At 39.2% G+C, this 14,404-nt stretch overlaps 1 protein-coding gene across 1 annotated transcript in view; it reads right to left on the bottom strand.

Annotated features, from left to right (window-relative positions):
* Positions 1 to 2,223: 2,223 nt before the first annotated feature.
* HAPSTR1 (HUWE1 associated protein modifying stress responses) overlaps positions 2,224 to 14,404 on the bottom strand; it is a 26,046-nt gene continuing 13,865 nt past the window's right edge. The window contains exons 3-4 of the mRNA XM_089692227.1: positions 9,437 to 9,712; positions 2,224 to 7,786 (exon numbers count right to left, since the gene is read on the bottom strand). Coding sequence (XP_089548353.1) covers positions 7,545 to 7,786; positions 9,437 to 9,712 — 518 coding nt within the window. The 3' untranslated portion in view covers positions 2,224 to 7,544. The remainder of the gene's footprint in view (positions 7,787 to 9,436; positions 9,713 to 14,404) is intronic.

The following is a 14,404-nucleotide window of genomic DNA, read 5'->3' as shown; positions in this document are numbered from 1 at the left end:
AGTTGAGTGTCATCATAGTAACACTGTACTACTCTGAGGGGATGATCAGGGATTTTTTCCCCCACTTTGCTGTTACAATGAAGATCATTGTAACAGCAATAATTTTTAACTGTCACAAATGGGTTACATGCATGATAGCTGTGATCACTAGTGATCTGCAATTGGCTACAGCAAAATCACATGGTACAGAGTGCTGTGATTGGTCCAGGTACCATGTGATAGCTGTTGGCCAATCGCAGCATAGGAAACACAGCTGTTATTAATAAATTAATTCATAACAGCTTTGTTGACACTGTGATCATGTGATCGCATAGCAATCACGAGTACCAGTATCCACAATCTATTGGACACAGCGGTTGTGGGAACGGTGAGCTGCACGCCCCTAACCTGGAGCCTGATGGATAACGTACATGTACATCATCCAGCCTGCCTGTAGTAAAAGTACTGGGCCATCAGAAGTAATTAAAGAAGCCTCAATAAACACTTATGTTCACACTGAAGCAGTGCAAGTTTCTTCAGTTTCCAGCGCGAATCAAGGAACGCGACTGTGTTTCAGGTGCAGTTTAACTGGGATAGCAATGTATTTTTTTTTATACAGTTGCAATTTTGCATTTATGCCCTATACTTGTGTCCCTCTCATTACTGCAGTGTTTCTCAACTCCAGTCCCTATGGACCCCCAACAGGTCATGTTTTCAGGATTTCCCTCAGATGAAACAGCTGTGGTAATTACTAAGGCAGTGAAACTGATCAAATCACCTGTGCAAAATAATGGAAATCCTGAAAACATGACCTGTTGGGGATCCATGAGGACTGGAGTTGAGAAACACTGCATTACTGACACTTGGAATAACATTGCATTATAACAGTTGTGTTTTACATTGAAACCTACTGAACTCAAAATCGGATTGAACCACTCCAAACATGCACACGACCCTTTTTAAAAATGCAGTGTGTGGGCTGCATAGATGTGAATGCTATCCATAGGAAAAAATTTTATTTACCATCTCATACAAATCACAGCAGTCTAAACTGCATCCAAAACCATAATCAGTGTGAACAAGGGCTGAGATTTTTTGGCAAGCCACACCAGCTCTATATTCAAAGAAAATAAATTAAGCTTTTGAAAGAAAAAAATAAAATAATGCATACTGTGAAACACTGAGAAAGTGCCATTATGTTTTTGCATGGAATGGCTTGAATCTGTATAGAGCACACTGACACCTCAAGACAAACTCTATCAGAACATACTGCCCCGTGTCTGAAAGCTGTGCCTCAGTGTAAAGGCACGAGTCTTTCTGAAGCAAAAGCACACAACCAAGGACAGCTCAGAACAAGACATTGGAATATTTTGGGGTGGCCTTCTTTGAGCCTTGATCAGAATCCTATTGAATATCTATAAAAAGTGCCAAAATATGCTGTCTGGAGAAGACACCCTGCATATCTGAGACAACTGGAAGAGTTTACTCAAGAAGAGTGGGCCAAATGCCAGTCTCATTGAAAGCTACATAAATCACTTGTTTGCAACAAAATATTTGGTAAAGAATTTCATCATTTTTCTCCATTATGTTTTATTTAAAATATTCTGTCAAAGCAGTCTTATATTTATTAACTATGCAATAAACAACAAAGGATGGCAATTTATTTTGTCAATTTCAAGTAACTTCATAGAAAATAGTGAGATTTTCATGGAAGGGCACCAAGAAACTTGTCCACAACTGTAAATGCTAGACTTTTGTTAGGTTGGCATGACTAAAACATTTTCATTGTTAAAGGGCCACTTCACACCAGAAAGTCCTGCAGGAAACAGTTCCGTGCATATTTTCTGCATGGTGTTGATAATGCACTACAGTTGTGATCTGCAGTGGGTGTCAATATTAGTTCATGAAGTTGCAAACAGTGCATTTGGCTGCACCTGTAGTTGCGGCACATTTCCAAAAGCAGTGCATACGCTACCTTTGGTGCCATTGCGATTTCAGCCCATTCAAAATAAATGGGCTAAAGTGGCACTGCACAGAACTGCAGGTGAATCGGCCCTAAAATAGCATGTATAAAGTCCATGTTTGATATCCCTTATAATAAGTATAAAAGACCTCAAGCTGTCCAAGACGTGAACACATTTACATACATATTTGGACACAGAGTTACAAAAAGGTATGTTAACTTTTCTAAATCTGGAATAAAAAAATAAATAAATTGAAAACTGTTAAGAAAAGGAACCACAATGTTGTTAATGTTATGTTTTATTGTAACTTTTTTTTTGTGACAAGCTGCAGTGAAAACGAGAAATTATTTGAACTTACCAAGTAATCCAATAATTTAAGTAATAAACAAACCTCATTTCCAATATAAAAATGGCAGCTTTAATATCTGGTATTCACCCAACAAGTTATAGGAGAAGAGTTACTCCCCTTATTTTTTCAGTTTTCTACATCCTCTGCCTTTTTTTTTTTTTCCCCTTGACACGCACAAACTATAGTTCCAAGTCCCTTGATGGCAGGCTGGTAAAACTGCAGACTTATATTAATGAAGCACCTTCCATGTTACAGAATCTTGAAGCAGCAGATATGTGCAATACCAAATGGAACGATTGTCACAGACACAGGAGAGATGTTATTTCCCAGGTTTGACAGCTGCACTTTATAAGTGGAAAATTGTCAAAGGACTGTTACAACTCACCAACTAAGACATTATTCATTAGAGCCTCCTGTTTACAGAACTGCCTGGATTATTTATAATTCTGAGAAACTTAAAGTGGAACACCAGATTAAAAAAAATAAAAGAGGGGGGAGAATAGGGAGCCGTTTGGACCTCTGCCAAGATTTTGTCATGTCTGCATGAGGAAAACTTCCATCCATCTTGCTGTGAAGTGAGGGTAAATCAAAGAAGTGTTAAAAAACAAAAATGTAATACATGTCAGCTTTCAAATATTTCAATGTGGTGGCTGCATTAGTTTTTTTTTTTATTTAGGCTTTCCCCCCCTTTTTACCTGGTGATCTGGATCGTAACACCTCCTGTATTAGAGTGCCTTCACTCTGGCTGAAGGAACACCGGGCACTTTTGGACAGCAGCATTGTGAATCTGGGGGGGAGGGGCATGTTAGATGTACTAGCAGATTTACATACATCAATTGAAGCCAAACTCTAGATAAACACTTTGAAAGCAGTTACCACAAACTTTTTTTTTCGTTTTGGGAGAAAGATTTTACATGAATACGCAAAAAATGATCACATTCAAGCCCAATTCCAGCTCATACTGTAGTTAAGCAGTTTTTTTTTTTCCTCGTGGGATAAAGGTTTTACATAAACTAGAAGCTGAGCATTGTAAGCACCCCTGTCAGAGGTAAATGGTTTGTCTCAAACACTAACTGATCATTTGCAGGAGAGCTTGTTCTGTTGAAAAACCAACAGACTTACAGCCGAGTTCCACTCAAAAGCAGAAGCTCCGCTTATTTGCTTCTCTCCCCTCCACTGCCATATTTGGCACCTTTTGGGAGGAGCAGATACCTGTTTGACAGGTACCCACTCCCACCTCAGTGAGCAAGAAGTTCAGCCCCCTCCTCCCTCCCGCAGTCTCCCGAGAGCTTTCACAAGTCGCAGAAGACTGCCAGACCAATCAGGAGGTGCAGCACGACTCAAGCATGTGCATTGGGCACCAGGCTGCGAAGCCACAAGTGGTCATAGCCTGGTACCCACAGTTGAGATGCTGGCGCAATGGAGGAGGAAGAGACCGTACAGGTGAAAACATCGCTGAACTCTGGGACAGGTAATTGTGTGTTTATTAAAAGTCAGCAGCTACAATTTTTGTAGCTGCTGACTTTTAAATACACACAAAAATGGCTGGAACTCTGCTTCAAGACTAGTACACACTATAAGAAAATCAGACAAACTGTCATCTGGTTTTCCTCGATGTTTCGCAGCAGGACGAAACCAAGATGGTTCTAATCATACAAAAATTCTCATACGACAAAAGGCTTTTTTGGTTTGTTTCTGATCATTCACAGTCTTACGTAGCTGATTTTTGTCATACAAAAACATTACATATCAAACAAAAAAAGTTAGCTCTGTTCAAGTACGAGAAAATTTTCTGGAGTTTCTCCCTTCTGAAATGTTCTTTTGGAGAGTCTGAATCGGATGGAAAAAGTGGTGTACAAAGTATACAAAAATCAAACAATCGTGCCTCATACAGAATTATTCTCCCAATTTTCTCAGTGCGTGCCCTACTTTACAGGCAGAATCACCTAGTGAAGATAAAGAAAAGAAAACCTAAAATAAATAAAACTTATGCAGCCATCACATAATATTTGGCAAGCTGTAATATAGTAAATGTTTGCTTTTGGGAATTAAACCGCTTTGAAGACTTCTTCCCCCTTCTTTGGCAATAACCACTCCTACAGGACATGAAGTGCGCAGGGAACCTGGACAATGTTGAAATTCTAACAGAAGCCACCACCAATCCCCAAACCAAAAAAAAAAAAAAAATACTAATAATTATATAGCCTGTCGTTCCACTTTAGGTTTTGCAAGTCCCAATTAGTACAATATTCCTTACATAAATCTATAAGAGCAGAGCAAGGTTTCATTTATATATCTGCTCACAGACTGCAATTAATGAGAAATTATCATTTTGTTTGCCTGGTTACATACAGCAGTAAGATATAAAAGTAAGTAGTTTAGTTTTTCAGAAGGATAAACATAAAAGCAAATGACTAACTTCTAACAGACTGTTGAATGCCACCAATTAATCATGAACATCTTTTTAAGCAGCATTAGACATGCACGCAATATTTTTTGTTATAACCACTGAACATGTGCAAATAGCTTTTGAAAATGTCACAGTACACAAATAAGGCACTCCAGTGTGTGTGTGTGTTTAACCATCTTGAGACCCGACCACCAAGCCATTTCACCACCATTCGCAGGAGTGCCTTTATTGCCATAAAAATGAAGTTCTCTTGACACACTATCACAGATGAACTCTGGTGACAAACAAATCTAAGTCTAAAAATGGCAAGTTAAGGCCAATTGATTTCATGACGGGTTATAAGGTTTTGTATATGACAATCCCACATTAAAAAGTATGGAGATCAAAGTTCCATTCAACAAGCTAGAACAAGGCTGAATATTTCTCAAGTCACCAAAGAACAAAATTGTTGACACTAAATTATAAGTAAAAGGAATCAAACCTCAGTAGCCCTTTTTACTGGTTTATTTATAGAATGATCTGTACTATGCAAAAGGACCACAGGAGTCTTTTAGCAAAAATCAAATAGTGTTCACTTTGCTGTAAGCTGAAAGAAGGTAAACAATGGACATTTGTCTGTAAAGCTTTATAAATTTCATTAGGTATATATTATCTGAATAAGTTAACCTATGCATGAAGAGAAATTTTAAAGTGAACCTGTGCTTTGCTCATAGAGGACAAAGTAAGGCCTCGTTTACACTTCAGGTTGGGGTGCAGTAAAAAAAGAAAAAAAAAAAAGGCATGGTTCAGCCACATTTCTACCGACCCCCACTGCTCTGCTTAAGCTGAAAAGGCAGCAGAGGGGGGGTATACACATGCCACCAAGTCACATTTTACTGGTCAGTACCACCCATTGAATGTGGCCCATTCAACCTTAATGGGGGAACCCCACAACTGCCTTTAAATGTATGCAGTTGCAGCGTGCTGGTGTGGGGTTTAAAGGGTTAAAATGGGAGGTAAGAAGAAGGTGATAAAACAATCAACTCCCTGCCTGCCAAATGTCCTCTGAAAAGTGATCCAACCCAGTATCACTCTTCAGAGGGCACTGCTAATGTAAACGAGGCCTATAAAAGGCTTACTTTACAGGAAGGACTTGTTGCATCCTATAAAACATAACTTCCCCAAAAGACAACCCGAGGAAGGGGGGGCGGGGGGGAGGAAGTGGGAGTACAAAGTATAAATGACCGCCTTCCCACAACACAGTTCTATGTGCATGAATGGCCCAAACGTCAAGCCCAAGCATTGTAATATGCAGAGGCAGTGGGAGAGTGCTCAGCAACTTAAAGTTGGAGAAAAATAAAGCCAGTTGGAGAAAAATGAACCTGTTACATTGCTCATAAGGGCAAAGTACAGGTTCACTATACAACACTGTGGATATAATTTACAAATCGTCAAAATGTTGGGCAAAAAAAAAAAAATTTTAAATCATTGAGCGGTCTAGGGCAGATGCTACAACATGCATTTAAAACACACTCCACATTCAGATAGAAATTTAGAAGAAAGGCCAATGTTGTGACACAAGATCAATATTGAACCATTCAAACAAGTCATGAAAACAGATGCTTTAGATTGCAGGATCGTCTTTCAACATTTTGGAACCCTGGTAGGGAGATATCTCCTCACCCTACCTCTGTCACCTAAAAGGCTTTGCTATTTATTGCCAGGCTTTATACAGAACAAGGTGCTTATGTGTCCCCTTGCTGGAATATCCTTTGGAATAAATGGAAAACACAAGAGAGGATGTGTAATCACACAGCAAAACAGAACTGATTTTGAGCAGCACCTTGTATTTAGAAGAGGTTTTCCTGCCAGGGTCCACAAATGTTACAGGAAGACAGTAGGTAGCCACATTTGCAAGTATGCTCCAAGTTTTACATTTTCGGTTATTTTAAATGAATACAACGTACACAATCCCAAGCGGATTTTTGACTGTATGGGAAAAAGGCAATGATGGAAAGAAAAGCATTTGCAATCATAATTAGAAAATATGCAGCCTATAGACAGAACTAACCTGTAAATCAATCTTACTGAACACAGATAAACCAAGGTTAAAAAACATGTTTAAAACAATGTATGGGGATGTCAACTTTAGGATGATTTACACAGTTTACATTTACCCCACAATGATACAACCAGCATATAAGTATGAGCATAAATGTGTTTAAACTGACAATATTAAAAGCCTATTAAGAGTAATCTGGGAGGAGATTTAATATTGGTAAAAGGACAGCACTAAAACAAAATTAATCCAGTGAAAAGTGCCTGGCACCGATCGACTGTTTATTATTATTATTATTATTATTAGCATTACCATAGCACCTCTGGACATGATCACCATAATATGTAAGAAAAAATGCAGTATAATTGTAGTAACTAGGTGCCTGCAAAGGAATGGAACTGACTGACTTGCACAGCGGAGTTAGGCAAATCCAAAATTGCAATACTGTTGAAGCAAAAATACTCAGACCAGTTGGGGAGTTATATTAAAAAAAAAAAAAAATACTATCCAACAATTTACATTTTCCCTTTTAGAGACAAGTAAGGTCACTTTGCACTGAATGAACTGATGTTCACGTTATGATAATCTTTCCAAATATTACACAAACCAGACGTCCTGTGCTGGGTGTATAGTTTAAAGAAAACCACAATTACAATAGCAGGAGCTCGCTTAACAGCAATTATTTAATAATTCAAGGGTCTTTAACAGTGAAAAGGGAAGATGGGCCTCATGTTTCCTTTTAAACAGTATGTTGAGGATTAAAAGTGGCTTCAAAGCAGCATGGTGGTAGAGTCTTCTGCAGATTTACATAAGTCGGTTGCGTTTGTGAGTTGGCGAGTCTGTAATGACGTCGCCGCATTGGGCTGAGGTACGTTTGCGGTTGCCACTATCTAAGTGGAGTGCCATTTCCTCTGATATGAAAGTGTTCAAATCAACATCAAGGAGTCCATTTCTCCTGCGGCTACTGGTAGAACTGCCGCTAACATGAGTTGGTGAGCCTGGAGTACTTGAGCGGACACTAATACTAGCCATTGCACCACTCAGTCCTGCAAATAAAGAAAAATACATTATTATTATTGTACAGGATTTATATAGCACCAACAGTTTGTGCAGCACTTTACAAAGTGAAGGTAGACATCACAGTTACAATACAGTTTGGTGCAAGAGGAAACAGAGGACCCTGCTTGTTAGAGCTTACAATCTAAGTGTTTTGCCTGCCAATTTCAATAATGAACCTAAAAACTTTTTCATTTGCCTACAATTATCATTTTGCTTTTATGACACATTTCACTCTGCTAAGATGACAAATTTCACCCTTAGAGATACAGGGTGTGAGATGCAATGCATTACTGACTGTCCATATAAAAAACACACCTAGCTGGCCCCTAGTTAAAACACACTTATGATAGAAATATGTTGTGGTCACTGCTAGCCGTCTCCTGAAAATGCTAGCTTCTTAGCTGTCGGGCTAACACTTGTAAGACACAGACACAGAACATGTATGGTATAAATGAGGCTCAGAGAATGTCTTATTGTTATGTTTATTTCAGGTCAGTGAATCAAAGCTTTGAAGTTGAACTATTAGCATGACAGCCAGGGAAGAGAGATTCTCAAAATAGGAGGTCAGCAACTGCAGCCTACATAATTTTCTTATGACAGGTGTATCTTAAGATAACCAAGGAACTAAGATTGACACATTAATGCTGCAAAGAATGGAAGGAGCTTAGGAGTAAAAATACAGAATCATCATGATGGGTAATAATTCAGGAATGCTGTCCTCTTTCAATTGGGAAAATCTTTCTGCTGAAAACAAAGGGTGCTAAAGCCTAGTGCATTACCTTAGAATAGATTAAAATAAATACTCGCAAAAGAGCATCGGGCTAAAAAGGTGTTGAATATATTAGAACCCGAGTGCTGACATCAAGACCAAGAGTCCCATACAGAGGCCAAGATATCACTCAAGCACAGATGTAAATGCTGATGCTTTTTGAGGGACGGACCCTCTGAAGACAGCGTGCTAGGTGTCTTTTTCGTTATTTTGACGTAATTTAAGTTAAATTAAAACACTGTGTCTAGCTCTTCCACCACTGAATGGCAGTAATATGCTACAAAACAAACACTTTAAACAATCACATCAATACATTTCATCTTAAAGTGACACTAAACAAAATATCCCAATTAAAAAAAAAGGGACATGCACATCCACTACTTAACGGCCCTGTAATCTATTTTTCATTAACTGTTTCTTACTGTGTTTTTCAGCATTCTTGTAACATTCTCTTGTAACGAGCTCCAGAACCTACTTTTTTTCTACACTCACTTCCATTTGTTTGAACCAAGAAGTACAAGTAGTGTTAGTTGCGGTCACATGCACTGCTCTATGCACACTACACATCCCATAGTCCCTAGCCAATCTCTGGATTGAAAAAAGGATGGCTACACTCCTACTTACACTGGGATCACTTGGAACGAACGTAGCCCCCATAACAGAAAGTCCAATTATAGGTAGAAAAGAATTTGGAGGGGACAGAGCAACAGAAGGTACTCTGGTTTAGGAAAATGTATTCAAGTAGAAACTCTTGAGTTTATGGTCACTTTCAATCTGACATATGTTCTTTGTTGTGCATATTATAGTATACACATCATAACAGCAGTGTTCGTGCTTTAAGTATATTCAGTTCAAACCTAACACTTACCATGGAGAGCTATTGCTTCTCGGAAGGGCTGCAAATCAGTCTCTACAGAAGAGCCAGTTTCAGATGGTGTAGCTCGGTTAGGGGAAACAACAGTCAGTCTCGGTGGAGCACGAGAGTTACGTGGAGGTGGAATTTTGCCACACAAAAAGCTGATCAAATCCTCTCGGCGAATAGTTCGTCGTCGTTTCTTAACCCAGGCTAAAACTTCTTTATTACGTCGCTGACATCCAGTCTGGATTCCTAAGTCCAAAGTTCGCTGATGGGCATCCACGCTTTCTGTAAGGTAAATGGAAAGTCATTTAGTAGCACATGCCACACAAACATTTTTAGAGATATATATATATATATATATATATATATATATACACATATACACACACACACACATACATACACATACATACATACACACATATACACATACACACACACACACTATAAAATATAATAAATATAAAATAAATGCATTTCTACCAAAAAGTAATGAAATAAAAGCAATTGTGTCATGTATACCTGCAGGCCTTTTGGGAAGTCAGAGTAAAGAAAAATTTAAAAAAGAGATGCATTGCTTTTAGTGATGCACCGAAAAGAAAATTAATCAGACTGAAACTGAACATTTAGGATGCATTTGGGCAAAAACAAACCAAAATGGACAGTTAAAAAAAAAAAATTAAATTAAATAAATAAAATAAATAAATAAAAAACTCAAAAGCACTGCAAAAACTGCTCAGTGTGCACAGCCTGTTGTCCAAAAGGTGCTGAAAATAAATTCATGCTATTAAAACGTCAAAAAACCCCAAAAAAACAAAAAAAAAAATTATATATATATATATATATATTTTTTATTTTTTTTTGGGGGGGGGGGGGGTTTTGACATTTTAATAGCATGAATTTATTTTCAGCACCTTTTGGACAACAGGCTGTGCACACTGAGCAGTTTTTGCAGTGCTTTTGAGTTAAAAAAAAAAATAAATAAAGACAAGAAAAGCTCAAGAAAATTGCATCCCTTCAAATTTAAGGTATGTCTTCACACTGGTCCATTGTGCTTCCCTTGAAGTGTTAAAAATCCTTCTTGCCACATTTTTGCTGTATATTTGGCAAATAAAACCAAAAAAAAAAACCCTCCTCATTGAGGCCTGTTCACACCAATGCGTTTTTTTAGGGCCTTCTGCAGAAAACACACAACAGTCCATTTAGCATGGTTTCCTATGGGACCTGTTCACATCTATTATTTTTTGAGCTGCTGCGTTTTTGGAAAGGGCCAGGCACATTTTAAAATGAAAAATGCTGCATTTTTGGTTCGACAGACTTCAATGGAGACGCTGCAGAAAACGCATCTAGCGTGTTGGACACATTTTCAAATGTTTGGTGTGTTTTTGATGCGTTTTTAATCTGCCCAGCAACAAATTGGCCAAAAACAAACAAAGAAACTGCAAAACACTGCAAAATTGACAAAACGCATATGGCATTTGTGTGAACAAGGCCTGAAATGCATTGAAGAGGCACATGTTGCATTTTTGATGCGTTTTTATCCTGCCAAGCAACAAGTTGGACAAAAAAAAAAAACGCATTAAAAAATGCATCAAAAACGCACATGCAAACACAAAAACACTGCAAAACTGACAATACACAAACTGCATTTGTGTGAACCAGGCCTGAAATGCATTGAAAACCCATCAAAAATGCACACTTGTGTTTTGATGCATTTTTTTTAGTCACATGACCTATGAAAACCAAGCATCCTAAAGACTGCGGGCAAAAATGCACGTCTTTGGCGGCCATTAATCGGCACCTTTTTTCCTATCAGCAAAATGCCAATAATACTATTTTCGGCTGATACATTTGAGCCGCTGATATTTTGGTTAATCCCTAATTGCTTTTACTGTAAATACATTCTAAAACAGCCTGGACCAGATTTGCTGGTACCTCTAGTACAGATTACAAATAAGTGAATCATAATGACATATCAAACTAAAAATGTTTTCTGTAATTTGTATCACAAATGTTGCAATCAGTCAGCTTATTTAACCACTTGACCTCCTGAAGATTTACCCCCCTTCCTGACCAGACCATTTTTTGAGTTACGGCGCTGCGTTACTTTAACTGACAAGTGCGCGGACATGCAAGACTGCACCCAAATGAAAAATACATACTTTTTTCCCACTAATTCAGCATTCTTTCAATGGTATTTGATCACCTGTGTGTTTTTTATTTTTTGAATCATAAGCAAAAAAATCCTCACAATTTTAAGAAAAAAAACACAAACACAATATTTCGCACTTCTTGCTATTAAACATGTCCAGTAACTTTTTTAAAAATCAAATTTCATCATAAATTTAGGCCAAAATGTATTCTGCTGCATGTCTTTGCTTGGTAATCAATGGGCGCCAGCAGGTTAGTACTGGCTGGGACCCGGTGATTGATATCCGCGTCTCACATTTATATACACGTACTTTTGCGCAGAGGAGCCACCCTGTAGCTGTATATCTGCTATAGGGCAGTCCTTAAGCGGTTAAGTAGAAATATCGGCTAACTAACTAAAGGGATTTTGTATAGTGTAAAAAGGAGGATTAAAACCCATCTGTGTCCCATAGAGGAGATTTACCTTCACTTCCTGTCCCATAGCCCAAACAGGATGTGAGAGGAAATTCCTGCAAATTAAGGCAATCTCTTGAGGTCCCCCAAGTCACCAGAACTAGTGTCCCCATTGGAAGATTTGCCCTCTATTACTTTTCTAGGGACAACCCAAAATTTGGGTTTTTACGGTTTACGTTTAAAACATTTTTTTCACCTTAAAAAGGATAAGTTCACCTTATGGACAAAAATAATAATGCACATTTATTATTTTTGTCCAAAAAAGAGCCTGGAAAGCATTGCACCAGCGATCAGTAGATCTCTGATGCTCATGCAGGTACAGAATGTACGAGCAAGCAGGTATACTGGAAGGAAGCTTCAATGAACTACCACGGTGCTCCATGGTGCACCGTGGTAATTCATTGAAAACTACAAGCCGAAAGCTACTAAGGCAGTTGGGACTTGCAGTTCATTCATTCATGGAAGTCAGTGAATGAGTAATGCAGCCATGTGGGCAGAGCCGCACATGGCCCTGTGGTTTTCAAATCTGAAAAGTTTCCCCATACTGTCAGAGGGAGGGGCGCAGCTGCAGCTATAGGAGCATGTTCCACCCTAAAAACAGGTGTAACATGTTGCAATGGTGAACTTATTTCCTGCATTAACGTATAAAACATTTCATCACTTGCTGTGCTCAGCCCCCCCCACCTTCCCCAATTATTAAACGTTTATCTTTTTTTTTTTAAATTGCCTGTACAACTGCTTTACCTGCATTGCTTGCTGCACCTGGCACAGGGTGCCTTGAATATGTGCAGGGCACAATGAAATCCCAAGACTATGAAGGAGTTCTGAAGTAAAACATACTGATCAGTGTGACAGCTCAGTCTAAGTCGCAGGTTGTGGGTCATCTACAAATGAATGACCTAAAACATACAGCTAAAAGCACACAAGAATGGCTAAGAAAACACTGCTATTCTGAAGGAGCCTTCTATGTGCTCTGATCTGAATTCTATTGATCTGTAGAAAGAGTGAAACATGCAGTCTGGAGAATGCACCCTTCGAACCAGAGACAGTTTTAATTAATAGAGAGTGGGCCAAACTGTTAGTCGGCAGGTGCAGCGGAGAAACTGCTGAGGAGAGTTGTTTTTCAAATATATTAACAGTAACATTGCGAAGTCACAATATATTGGCCCCATAAAAGATGACTGGGAGAAGCTGGTCCCAAGTGACAGGGAACAGGCAATGGTATTACAGAGGAGAAGTATAGTCAAAGCCATTTTGGCTGTACATCTGTATGACATAGGAGTGCAGTTTGTTCTGCACTCCTGTGACCTGTTTTCAGCCAACAGCGGGCTAAAGTCTGCTGCTGGCTGACATCACTCAGCAGGTCCAGGATCTGAAAAGATATCAACCATGTGATCAGGATCCATGCAGGAGCCTGGACCAGAACCTGGCTCAGCCTCTTAAATGAGCCGCTAAGAGTCTAAGACAGGCCCTCCTGCCCCTTCCACAGCCCAGCACTCCAGTGAGCGTTCGAGGGGCAGAAAAGAGCTGGAGACTGACAGTCACAGCTCTCAGATTGGAGGGGATTACTGAGCAATCAGCGGGGTTTAACTACATCCCTGCCGCCCTATAGCAGATATACTGCTACAGGGCGGCAGGGTGCACAAAATCACGTATATACACGTGATTTTGTATTTCCGGGTAGGGGGTGCGTGCGAGCGCCCTACCCGTGCCTCCATTTGCGGCCACAGCTGTCAATCACCGGGTCCCGTCCGGTGATTACCAAGGATCTCCAACGGGGAGGAGGGCTGCTTTGTTTACCAACAGCCCTCCTCCCTGTCAGCTCAGGCACACTAACTACTCTGGATGGCTGTGAACAGCACATCCATCCAGAGCCGTGTGCTTACAATGAAGCACCAACACACCGCCCCCCAGTAAAACACTCCCAGCACAGTTAACCCTTTGATCGCCCCTCATGTTATCCCCTTCCCGCCCAGTGTCATTAGTACAGTGTCAGTGCTTTATTTAGTCACTGAGGATGTCGATGATACCAAGTCAGTTCTCCCCAGTGTCAGAATGCCCCTCCATAGTCCCACTACAAGTCACTGATCTCCACCATTACTAGTAAAAAAAAAAAATAATAATTCTCCAGTATATATACCGCCATTTGTAAACACTATAACTTTCACTTAAACCAATTAATTTTCACATATTGGGTTATTTTTAGCAAAGACGATTTTTTTAATTTTTTTTACTGGACATGTTTAATAGCAAAGAGTCAAAAATACAGTTTTTTTTCTCAAAAATTGGTCAGCCTTTTTTTCGTTTATAGTGCAAAAAATTTTAAAAAATGCACAGGCGATCAAATACCACCAAAAAAAAGCTCAATCTGTG

Source organism: Staurois parvus, unplaced genomic scaffold, assembly GCF_062004578.1.
Source record: "Staurois parvus isolate SC_StPar_1 unplaced genomic scaffold, SC_StPar_1.0 ptg000022l, whole genome shotgun sequence".
Taxonomy (NCBI): Eukaryota; Metazoa; Chordata; class Amphibia; order Anura; family Ranidae; genus Staurois; species Staurois parvus.
Note: the sequence above shows the minus strand (reverse complement) of the source record. Positions and strands in the feature narration are given on the sequence as shown.